At 44.5% G+C, this 12636-nt stretch overlaps 1 protein-coding gene across 1 annotated transcript in view; it reads left to right on the plus strand.

Annotated features, from left to right (window-relative positions):
* SWAP70 (switching B cell complex subunit SWAP70) overlaps positions 1-12636 on the plus strand; it is a 70019-nt gene that overhangs the window by 30951 nt on the left and 26432 nt on the right. Inside the window, exon 4 of the mRNA XM_006277490.4 lies at positions 12399-12626. Within this exon, the coding sequence (XP_006277552.3) occupies positions 12399-12626 (228 nt within the window). The remainder of the gene's footprint in view (positions 1-12398; positions 12627-12636) is intronic.

Below are 12636 nucleotides of genomic sequence, written 5' to 3' on the forward strand. Positions count from 1 at the left end.
AAGCACTTGGGCTTTGTGTTTCTCTTGGATGCCAAAGAAACTCATTGTCACTTGAAAGCCTTTATTATATTGCACAATCCGGGCCCTATTCTACCATATAAGAAACATGTTTTATGCTTCTATGCATTGTAATATTTGATATAAAGATAATGAGGTTACTTGCAGCATGATGTTACCTATATATAGAGACTACATGTGCCATATCAGTAAAACACACTGAAGAACATGTATATGACATCCCATGAACCCCAGTTTGTGATAAGGACTGAGGGAGAGTTGATAATGGTCTTTAAATACCTGAATGGTGGTTATAAATAGGGTGGAGCTAGAACCCATTGGGCACGTGTCTATGAGACATTTACTGTAAATAGCCTAATTAGCTCCAGAGTCAAGTCTCAGTGTCTACACGTATGGTCCTATTAGGCTGCAGTAAAACTAATAAACATTGCTGTAGGTTAGTATTTGTCAACCTAAGTACTATCTTACGGTGGTATTATTTAGTGTGCCACAACACGCTTGTAAACACTGATGGTGCTAGCTGGGACATGAGAGTGCTTCAGCGTGGGGGTTGCCTGGTGGCTAGTCCTGCGCTGGAGCACCCTTGTGCCTCAGCCAGTCCCTCCACAGCACATGGAGCCAGGTCAGAGCAGCTCTGGGCTGGCAGGCTGACCCCTCCCAACCCTCCTGCCGGCCAGGGCTGCTCTGACTCAACTCAGTGTGCTGTGGTCCTGGGCACACATGTAAACGTGGCACCTGGGAGCAATAAACTCTGACATGGCCTGCACCAGAGTTTATTGCTTTATATTAATAGTATATGTAGATGTGCCCATTGGGTGCAAGTGGATTGGATTGGAAGTTGCTATACAAACATGAACTCACTTCTGCAGTTTTAATGCTCTTCTTGAATAAAGGATATCAAACAACAAGAATGCACTTTTACAGAAAACAGTGATGAAATCGAGGCTTCCAGATTTAAATTGATTTGATTTAAATCAAATCCACCTTATTAGTCAGGATCAGATCCTGGTTTCAAGCCTGAACCATTGTTTCCAGTGTAGTGCAGAAAGCAAATTAGCATCTTATTGAGTTGTTGTCTTGCCTGAAAGGGGCAGGCCTAATCACAATAGAAGTGGTGACAAACTGGGTCATGTCATTCTATGTGCATGTTCTATGTGCAGTTATCCAAGCTGGAGAGTCCAGGGCTCTGGATTAGTGCAGTAATTATGTGGAAACAGCTTGGCCTTCTGTTCTGATGAGAAAACTGAAAATTATAATAGTGATGTATGCATGTTTTTATTTTCTCTGCTTGCTTGTTCCAGAGTTGGTACCCACAACTCTCTAGGTCTTGCAAGCAGGCTCCTACCTTCCTGGTACTTGGAGAAAGAAGGTAGTGGAGAAAATTGTAAGCTTAAGCAAGAAATTACTTTCATCTATGGCCCCATTTTGAGTCTTATTTTCAGCTCCCTTATCTGCAACTAAGCTTCACCACTGTTTAACCAAAACCAGTTTCTGTTTTAAAAAGGGTTTCTAAACACTTCCCCCTTCTTTTTCTACATGTGGCCCTGGGGATGATTTATCATTTAAAAATCATTGGTGTGCGGTTAGTAAACAGGCATACTCTTGGGTCACCTTTAATGATGAAACCTTTAGAGTTGTGCAATCCTTGTGAATCAGTATAGGATACATTCAAGTCATATTTAAAGACTGAAACTAAGTCAGAAATAAATTCTCTGTTTTTTCAATTGTTCCCATCTTTCTGTTTAGAACAAAATTCTCTTAAGTTTTTCTGCTGTTTTTAAGCTACAGTGTTCCCAAACGTATCTAATTTAAGACCAAATTGTGTCAGGTTTGTGTCCCGTGGTTCTGAGCCTTTTTTTAAACTTAAGGCACTTCTCAGAAAATGCCAGTTCTTACCTTTTCACTTATTTTGGACTACAGACAAATAACACCAGTTCTCGTATTGCAGTGAACTCACAATAGGTCAGAATGTTTTTGACACTATGGATTCCTATTTGAAATTTCTGGGTTTATCTTGTAACTTGTGTATAGTTGTTTGCACACCTAATAATACTAATGTTGCATAGCACTCTGCAGCACTGTTAAAAAGATCTCATAGCACCCCAGGGTGCTGCACTCTCCTGGTTGAGAATTGCTATTCTCGACCCATGTTTTGTGTTCAAATGGTATGATAGTGTCAAGGCTGGTTATGAAGTACAGTATGTGAAATAGCCCAATAGTGGTTCTAAGGAGAAATTTTCTACAAGAAACCATTTTTTGGGATTTGACCTGGCAAAGTGATGGTCATTATCTTGACTGACAGCCTTGGGATTGAACTTGGGATGTTCAGAATTTAAAAGCAAAGTTTAATATAATTTCAGCTAAAGCAAAGTTCTTCTGTCTGGAGTGGTAAGTCTTGCATCATTTACAAGGTGCTGGGGCAGGGCAGAATGAGGGGTCTGTAGCCTATAGATTTCATAGACGTTAGGACTGGAAGGGATTCTGCAATATGCTCATTAGTGGATCACATTAAGTTTTTTTGCTTGGTGAAAAGAATAAGGATAAGTGGATTGTTCTGGTTTAACACAGAATTGTAGAATCAGAGAAAATTAGGGTTGGAAGAGACCTCAGAAGGTCATTTAGTTTAGCCGCCTGCTCAAGGCAGGACTATCCCCAACTAGATCATCCCACCCAAGGCTTGTCTTGCTGGGTCTTAAAAACCTCCAACGATGGAGATTCCACAACCTCTCTGGGTAACCTGTTCCAGTGCTTTTACTACCCTCCTGGTGAGAGCTTTTCCTAATATCTAACCTAAACTTCCCTTGCAACTTGAGACCATTGCTTCTTGTTCTGTCATCCGCCACCACTGAGAACAGTCTAGCTCCATCCTCTTTGGAACCCCCCTGTCAGGTAGTTGAAGGTTGCTGTTAAAACCCCTCCCAGTCTTCACTTCTCCAGACTAAATAAGCCCTTTTCCCTTAGCCTCTCCTCATAAGTCATGTGCCTCAGCCCTGTAACCATTTTCATTGCCCTCCTTTGGACTCTTTCCCCAATTTGTCCACACTTTTTCTATGGACAAATCAGAGAGAGTCCAGCATGTGTCTGTGTATTTGATTTGCACCTTTACTATTTGTAGTGCAAATGTAGTGCTGGTACAATTGTAGTGCAAATTGTAGTGCAATTACTACTTGTAGTGCTGGTTAAATTTCCTAAGTTATTAATAGCTTAATTTTGAAAGGGGAAACTGATGATGATTGCATGATAAAAGCTTTGTACTCTCATTGACACAATATCTCTCTATGCACTAGTTTCTTGGGTGTGTGTGTGTGTGTGCGGGGGGGGTGTAGTGTAAGAGTGAGGTGTTGTAGTCATGATAATCCAGAAATTATGTAAAAAGCAAAGGTTTTTTAGGATTATATCTTTTATTTGACCAACTGTTGTAGCTGGGATAGTTAGACAAGCTTTTGAATGCAAGATGTTCTTCCTCAGGTGTATATTAATGGGGAGGAAGGAAAAACTTACAAGATAAATTTACAAGATTGTGCAGGAGGTTTATAATGGCACATAGTGCTTTTTAACTTGACCTGTTGGATATTTTGATGTGATAACATCAGCCTAGTGTGGCTGACTGATCTTACATGTAGTTATAAAGTCTAAACTAACTTTGTACAAAATGATGGAGGTCGAAGTCCACCAGATATAAACCATATGGACCCCCAGTATATAAGTGGTGGACCTAAAGAATAGCTGTGAATGTTTGGATGAGAGGAGCCCCGTGGTTAGCATAATACAGGGGCAGGCAATTATTTTGGGAGGAGGGCCACTTACTGAGTTTTGGCAAGCCATTGAGGGTCACATGATAGGCAGCTAGGGACAGATAAATATTAATTTTCTAAATTTTTAGGGGCCCAGCGGGCTGGATAGAATGGCCTGGTGAGCTGTATTTTGCCTGCATTTTGCCTACCCCTGGCGTAATAGCTAACTTGTTTAGGTCTTTTATCTTTACAAACAGATCTTTTCATCCAGTTAAGGGTCGCAAAAGGCTATATAAACATGTAAACAATATTTCACGTGCCATATGATAGTATTGATTGAAACCAGTTGACTAACTAATAATGAAAGAAGGCCATCAAAATGTGAATATAGAGCAGTGATTCTCCACCAGAATCCCAGAGCAGTCAGAGATGCCACAAAATCCTTTGAAGGGTGCTGTGAGGTTTGAGGAGATAAGCCAGGTGTGAGGAGATAAGGATATACGTGTAGGATCAGGCTCTTCCCTGCCTGAATGATCCTCCACGCATACCATACTGATTGGCCCCTCTGCAATGAGGCAAGTATGAAATAGGGTGCTGCTCAATTCATAAAAATTATGAAGAAGTGTTTCAAGTCTTATGAGGGGTACCTTGAGTACAAAAAGGTTGAGAACCACTGATATAGAGTCTCTCCATAGAAAGAAGGTACTAAATGGGCTTTTTACCTAGTATTGTATAAGAGAGTTTTAATAGTCATAAGTTCATTTTATGGCTTTTGTTGAAATTTCATCCACTTAAGGTAACTGAAGCCTTCAGTTCACTTACGTGGGAGGTTTTCACATGGTTTGTAAAACATTAATCCTTCTTTTTAAACCCCAAGGCTCTTACAAAGTAAATTTGACAGCCCTCTCACAAAGTGAATAATTTGCAGTCAAAATAGCAGCAAACATTGTGTCATACTTGCTTCTCAACCCTTTCAACTTATTAACCATGGGGATATTAAACCAGTTGACTTAATTGGTGAGTTATTTTGCTATGTTGACATGTCTCCCCTTGTAGAAGAAGGAGAAAGAACTGTTTCCAGAATGATAAAAAGTTATTTTTGAACATGTAAGTGTATGATTTGTCTCAAGTTTTTACTCCCACTTGACCAGTTTAAATCTGTTCATTAGATTGATCACCCACTGTTTTATGATGACATTTTCTCCAGTCCTCACTGCTGTAATGCATTGTATTTCTTTGGTTAGCAACATGCATGCTATATACATGTAAAAGCACAACGTATCTATTGCAGTAGAAGGCAGGGCATTGTGGCATCTTATAGGCTGGGGGTGGGTGGGAGGGGGGTGGAATTATTTTTGGGCAAAGGGCTGCTTACTGAGTTTTGGCAAGCCATAGAAGGCCGCATGATAGATAGCCAGGGGCAGATAAATATTAATTTTCTAATCTTTTAGGGGCCCGGCGGGCCGGATAGAATGGCCTGGCAGGCCACATCCGGCCCCTGGGCCGCATTTTGCCCACCCCTGTTATAGGCTAACTCAGAGAGGTATGAGCTTTTGTAGGACACAGCGTACTTTCTTAGATGCTATGAATGGACCTAAATCCATTCAGAATATCGGAGAAGATAGGCTGCAGCCTACCGAAGTTCATAGTCTCTTTTCAGACCCAAGTTGTGCACTTAAACGTGGTTTTGAATGTATACTTGAAGGGATGTTTGGTAAATGGAAGTTAGAGTATTTGAAGAGTTGGTCTCCTTGAGGTGCAAATCTGTTTCCATCATTTAATCGCACGTTACTCAGCTCTTATTGGACTAATGAATGTAACGTCTGTTGTTTAATGTGCTAATATGATTTGACAGTTTTTCAGTATTCCTTTTTACAGTCAACTGCTCTGATGTAAATTTGATTGAAAAACCATTTAAATGTGAATTCTAGGCCTTGTCCAGGCATTCAGTTTCTCCTGAGAGAACTGCTGGTCACTCGGGAGAAACCACGAGTGTACAGGCTTTTTCTCCCAGACTAAAAATGGTCACTGTAGGAGAAAACTAACTTGGGCACAGCCAGGGTTAAATCACTTTCAGAAGAGTTTCTCCTAGGAGAGCAAATCTCTGTGCATACATAGAATTAGTGTTATATGGGTTTACTTCATAGTAATTTTTGGCGCAGTAAACCTGTCCTGGGCAGGTGTCTACATGTGTGGCCATTTGGGAGCAAATTTGCTCCTTGGGACACTAGCTTGCTCCTGGCCTCCTCTGGCCTGGCATCAGCCCCATAAAGCAGCCAGGGGAAGCTGATAGCTCTGGCTGCAGCTGCCTGTGGCTAAGGATCCTCTTTGAAAGCCATCCCTGCACAGTGTTCTCTGGTCACCTGCCTTCCTGGCTTAGAAAAGGCTGCAGAATGTTGGCACAGCCCTCTGCGTCCGTGTTGCCAGAGTCTGTGCCTTCCACATGATGACTGCTCCACACCCAGGCTGCAGGAGCAATGACCCATGCCCTAGGCTCCTGTTCACTATCTTGTTTGCTGCACTTCACCACTGTGGTGACCGCCACCTGCCATAGGTCAGTCTCAGCCCTGCCTGCCCCACCCTGTGCTGCATAGCCATGTGTCCAGGCTCACTATGGTGTCTGAGGCCTCCTGCCACTGCGTTGCTGACACCCAGCCCCTTTGCTGCTGCCTGGACCCTAGCAGGGACACTGATGATGCACACATGGAGGCTGCCACTGATGCTATCCCTGAACTCCTGGGGCTACAGCCCCACTGCCTGTGGGCCCATTCTGCCAGCCAGGACTAATGGCTGCATGTCGTCCAGCATCCCAGCACCTGGGATGACTAACAGTGGTGGGAGTCCTTTCGTGTGACCCGAGCCACCTTCCAGGAGGTCCTTGAGGAACTCTGCCTAGATCTAGATCGGCAGGCCACCACCATGTAGTTTCCCCTCCCCATGGAGACCCAGCTGGCCATCACCCTGCTCAAGCTGGCCATGTCTGCTAGCCTGCGGTATATTGGCCACCTCTTCAGCACGGGCAAGGTGACCGCTGGGGAGGCTGTCCTGGAGGTCTGTTGTGCCCTCTAGGACATGCTAGGGCACACCGTGCTCTGAGTGCACAGCCCCCTACAAGTGGTAGCAGGGTTCCATGTTCTGGGCTTCCCCCAGTTCATTGGGGCCCTGGACAGGGCCCATATCCCCATCACCTGCCTGCCCCCTACTACAGCCAGTGGGGCTTTCATAATGTCGTGCTGCAGGCCATCATTGACTACCATGGTGCCTTTACCAATGTGAGCACTGGCTGAGTGGGCAGTGCCCATGATGCCTACCTCTTTCACAATTCCTCCCTGCCAGCTCTGGTGGGGAGCGGGTGCTTTATGCCAGCTGGGTGAGGTGGTGGTTCTGCCCCTCCTCACTGGGGAACCTGTTTGCCTATCCACTCCTCCCCTGGCTTATGTGGCTCGATATTGGCCAGCTAGAGCCCCACCAGGCATACTTCAGCAGTGCCTGGGCTTGACCCATGCACTGGTGGAGTAGTGGACCTTCAGGTCAGTAGTGGACCTCCAGGCTGCAGTGAAGGCTCCAGCAGGCCATCTGCACTAGAATACATGTCATGGCTCTGGCCAGGGTCCTGGGGTATGAGGATGTGGTCCAGCTGCCATGTAAAGGGCATGGACCTGTAGGCAGCCCCCTACTGGTGGTTGGGGTCAGTGATGCTGATTCACTGTGCCCTCAGGGCCTTGACCTTTATGTGGCACTGGTGCGCCTGTGCTCCTGCATGCGGCCCAACAGGCCTTGTAGATGGGGCTGTTGGAGTGCCTGCTTTGAAGGAAATGGCTCAGAAATTCAGCTTCACCCCACAGTGCCATGAAGTCTGCCATTTCTTCCTAGGACCAGTTCTGCCCCTGGGGGGTGGTGTTTGGCATCGGGGACAATGCCAGTGTGGCTCCCCCAGGGGCTGTGTGCAACACTCTGGGTGTTGCTAGGCCCAGGCAGGTGCCCAGCACAAGGGCACAGCACGGACATGCAGGCAGGTGGTGGGGCTGTGCTGGAGGACAATGCTGGGGTCCGGGCAGGCTGCTGTGCCTGGCCTGGGGCCACTGCTGTGGGATTCAGAGGCCAGAGGCTGGCTGCAGGTGGCACAGGGCCTCAGGGTCACTGCAACATTTTAAGGGGCAGGCTGGGGCAGGCAAAGAGGCATTCCAGCCCTGTGGCTAGAGAAGCTCCTAACCCCATGACCCTGGGACTAGAGGATGCTCCCCTGGTGGTGGGGCTGACTGGGAGCAAATTTGCTCCTGGTTGGTGTCTACACATGCACTACTGTGCAGTAACTACAGTGCAGTTAATTTGCTACCTGCACTTGCAAGTAGCAAATTAACTGTGCAGTAGATTAATTTACTGGACAGTAAGCATCTGCACGTGTAGACAGTGGTGCTTTACCACGCAGTCAGTTAATCTACTGTGCTGTAAAGTGTTTTGTGTAGATGTACCTACTGACAAGACAGGCTGACCATGGGCCATCTGGGTTAGCCAATCAAGGCTGCCCTATTGCACTTCTGTTATGTTGTCAGGCAGAATAAGGGAGACTGAAGAGCATACTGAGATATGTGCACAGGGCTCCCCCCTGCTGTTCACTCTTCAGGGCCTCAGCATGCAAAATGTCTGTACTCGTGGCTTTGGGTAAGTTTTTCTACCATGGGAACAAACCTGGGAAAATTCTCCCAGATCATTTGAATATGTGTACTCAGCCCTAGTCTCTCTAAACCTAATCCTATCAAATGATTAACATGGAATTTGAAGGTGCTGTATACCTCAGGTCCTTTAAAAGTTCTCAAAAAATCTGTGAACAGTAATTCCAGTGAGAAGTTCAAAATATTTAAATTGTTGTCTTATAGTTTGGCAGTTGAGGTTGCACATCACAAATATAAGAGCTGCATGTTCACTTACATTAGTGCTTTCTCCTTCGGTTATTTTAACTTCCCATGTAGTTAAGATAATATATAGTTTGTGGCCAAAGGCATCCTGTTTAGGGGGACTGTGCTGATGGAAGAAATGTATTTTAAATTTAGAAAAAGAGACTGACCTTCAAACTTTTCTTGGGGAAAGTGTAGGCTGTTTTTATATCCAGTGTTGATTTCTGTTTGCTAATCACAAAAATGTAACACTGTATGTGACCTCAAGATGAGTCCATCCCCCTGCAGTGTGTCAGGAGGATGTATACCTAGACCATTTGAAACAGATGTCTGACTGTGCTGAATCATGAATCAAATAAGTAACTTCAGACCTTGGAATACTTGCTTCTAAACACTGTAGTTTATGCATACTGTGAGCTAATGTTCATTTGTTGTTTTTTTGTGAAACTTGCCTGGAAATAGGAAGTAAGCTGCTTCCTGCATTTGATTGCATACTGAGGATTTATGGAATCTGGGGTTGGTAAAATTTAGTCACACGTGGATTATGTCTTAACATGAAGAGGAGCTGGAAGATGGAAAGCAGCTACATTTATGTTGGGGATTTATTTTTAGATGTTCTATAATACGCACACGCACGCACACGCACACACACACACACGCACACATCTTGTTAAACAAAGAATTCTTCAACATCCAGTAAGTGGCTGTAGATGGATAGCTTTACATGAAGTGCTAAGAGCTAAGAAGTTAGTTATTATCTGAGTCCTTCAGTTTAAATGAGCTTAAAACAAATGATTCAGAGGCATGAATATCTGAAATGCAAGAATCTTAACAGCTTATTCCTGTGCATGTGTGTTCCTTGGGCTTACCGCTGACTGCTGTGGGTGGTGCTGTTGAAATTGGCAGGATTACTTACTATAGGAATCTCTGGGGATGGTATTAGATGTGTACAACTGGGTTGTTAACCTATCTATCTCTAAAGTACAGTTACTGTCCTGAGATTAATATACTACTCTCTCAGTGATAAGCATTATGCTCTGGATTAGCCAGACAGGAATATTACTCCTGATAAGGGCCTCTTTTAGCTCTCAGTGTAGCTCACGTATTTGCACATCCCTGCAGTTTTTGTGCACATGCTTCTATGCAGGTTTTTAAAATAAAAATCATACTGGCCTCTTTTTAAAGGCACCTCCTGTGCTAATGTGTCTTTGCTTGCAATAACCTTTGAGGAAAAGATTTCACAGGGATAGAGATTTAGCTAGCAAACATACAAATGGGGAACTTTTTAATACACCAGAGGGATTATAATTAACTTCTTCATTTTAACTTTAGTATTAAGGCACATAAAGCTTAAACTGTTTAATAACTAACCTCAAGCTTCTAAAAATAGCAGTAAAAGTCCCCCAAGTATAAAGCTGATTTTAAGGGCAGTAGCTGGGTTCTCTGTCTGAGGTATATATTTTGCCACAGACTGCCTGATGCATTACATTGCTTTGCAGTATGTGTGAGAGTAAAGCGGATGCGTCTGTGCCTCAAGTAGAATGAGAAAAGAAGTATTAGCCACAGGGTTAACATGCACAGTATGGTTAATGTCAGGTGCTTGAGGCCTTGCAGACTGAATACATAGAGGGGCTTTTTCTAATCTCTTTCCTCCCAAATTTCTGAAAAGGGATTGTGTTGTGTTACTCAAAAGCCTACCAGGCCACTACCTTGTGCAAAAGAACCACAAAGTTGTTCAGCACAAATGCTGAAAGGCTAGGCTGCCTTGTGGAAACATCTCATCTGTCCTCCCACTTTGCCTTTTCCTCTAATCTGTGGAAGAAATTACTCCCTGTTTCCCAGCAGCACTAGGGCAGGGACATTATACAGCATCACTGACTGGTAAGATGAGGATTTCAAAAGTGTCTACATTATGCAAAAACTGGTTTGCTTCCAACAAATTTACCTGACCCTCCATCACACTGACACCAGGCCTGAAAACTGCTAGCATCTTCAGACAAAGAACGAATCTGAAGGCCATCTAGTCAGATGTGGTGTGTCAGTGCCCACTCCCAGGTCTTTTCTTCTGCCTCCAACTCTCACCACCACTGCAGCATGCAAAGAAAATCAGTGAGCAGTGTTGCACAAACGGCTAGTTTTGTGCCCCTGGAGGCTTGTCCAATCCACCCCAGGAGAGAGTCACACACACAGGCTAGGTCCAATTTCAGATTTATTGTTTGCAAACAGATCGACCCAGGAGCTGAGCTCAAATCAGAGTCGACCACAAATTGTGTTTGCAACTTCTTTTTATAGCCAAGGTAAACAATACATTTCAACGTATCGTGTAATTATTGGCAGACTTAGCATTACGTCTTGCATCGTATGTCTAGCAGTTACATGTTCTATGACGGTTTACATACATGTCTCATTTACATCTTAAATCCCCTCCCAGGGGCAGTTTTTAAGCCCCCTCCCAGTCATCCTTCAGTCAGGGTCTGGTCTCTCCACATCAGCATCTTTCTCTGCCCCTCTTCTCTTATCTCTCGTAAGGAGTTATTTATTGCCTCTGTTCCTGGCTCTGTCTGTAGAAGTGTAGTGCTACTCGTAAATCTATCATTAGCCTACATGCCTTAGCAAAAGCAATTGTGATAATATGCAAAAGCAATTATAAAAGCAGGATGTATAGATTATGCTATATTTTTACCACAGCAGTGAACCACTGTTGGGCTAGCTTTTGTGGATGGCTAACCCATTTTGGGTCATGGTGTGGTGCTGAGATGAAGGAGCTATTGGCCGACTTTGAAGGCTCCTTCTGTCAAAGGTCTGAGAACCTAGTTTGCTATGGCAGCTAGGAACTGGCAGGCCATGGTACACTGCAGTGGTCTTGCTCCCTTGGCAGCCATGCAAATGCTCTGTGTTCAGCTTTGCACGCAGTTGGTTGTTGATAATGTAGGGTGGGCGAGCAGGCACATGCCTCAAGCACTGCTTAAGGGCAGGGGTGCTAGAAGGATTGGTGCGGGGGGGGGGTGTTACTGCTTGCCTTGCTGTTGCCTGCCTTCCTGGCCATATCTGTGTATCTGTGACGCAGGCTGCTGGCACAAGCAGTGTGAAAGATCCCAAGGCATTCTGGGAATTGTAGTTTTGTGGAGCAACAGTGGAGTTTGCTGTTGCTGAGGGAAGAACCGACCCATTTTTTTGCTGATGAATTCAAATTCAGTGTGTCCGGACATGGTCTTCAGTGAGCAAAAAAAGGAGCGTGGGTGGAGAAATTTTACCCTGGCAGCAGCAAACTCCACTGCTTGTCTAGAGCCCCAGAATGACTTGCAGTGCGTGAGACTGTCTTGCTCTTTGCTTGTTGCTGTTTCTGGACCTGCAATTGAGAAGGTACGAGGTCGGGGAGAAGCGTGAGAGATGACTGTCCCAGATACATTTTTTCCATGCTGAACTTCTAGGGAGCAGACATGCAGAGGCCTTGTCCATTGCGCTGATGGGTGGTTGGAATGCAGAGTGAGCTGTGGTTTCCTTTAAGTCCTTCTCTGCTGTCTGAACATGGGTCAACTGAGTTGCAGGGATTTTGAGCATTTCTTCCCCTCCTGAAAGTGACAGGAACCTGCAGTCTTTGACATTTGAGGCCTGTTTTTTCATTTAGGTGCCTAAATATGTACTGAAGAGCCTAATTAGGGACCAGAACTTGAACGTTTTGGATTAGTTTTGAAGCATTTGAGTACATTTTTCTTGTTTAACTGTGCATTTCTGTTTGCATGTCTTACAGATTGAATACTTGCTTAAAAAACTCACTGAAGCAATGGGGGCAGGTTGGCAGCAAGAGCAGTTTGACCATTACAAGATCAGTCTCAACACCAGTCAAGAAGGTCTTTCTGTATGGGAACTGATTGATCTTATTGGAAGTGGACAGTTCAGCAAAGGGATGGACAAACAGACAGTATCAATGGCAATTAACGAGGTCTTTAATGAGCTTATATTAGATGTATTGAAACAGGTAAGAACTG

Source organism: Alligator mississippiensis, chromosome 2 (genome assembly GCF_030867095.1).
Source record: "Alligator mississippiensis isolate rAllMis1 chromosome 2, rAllMis1, whole genome shotgun sequence".
Classification (NCBI taxonomy): Eukaryota; Metazoa; Chordata; order Crocodylia; family Alligatoridae; genus Alligator; species Alligator mississippiensis.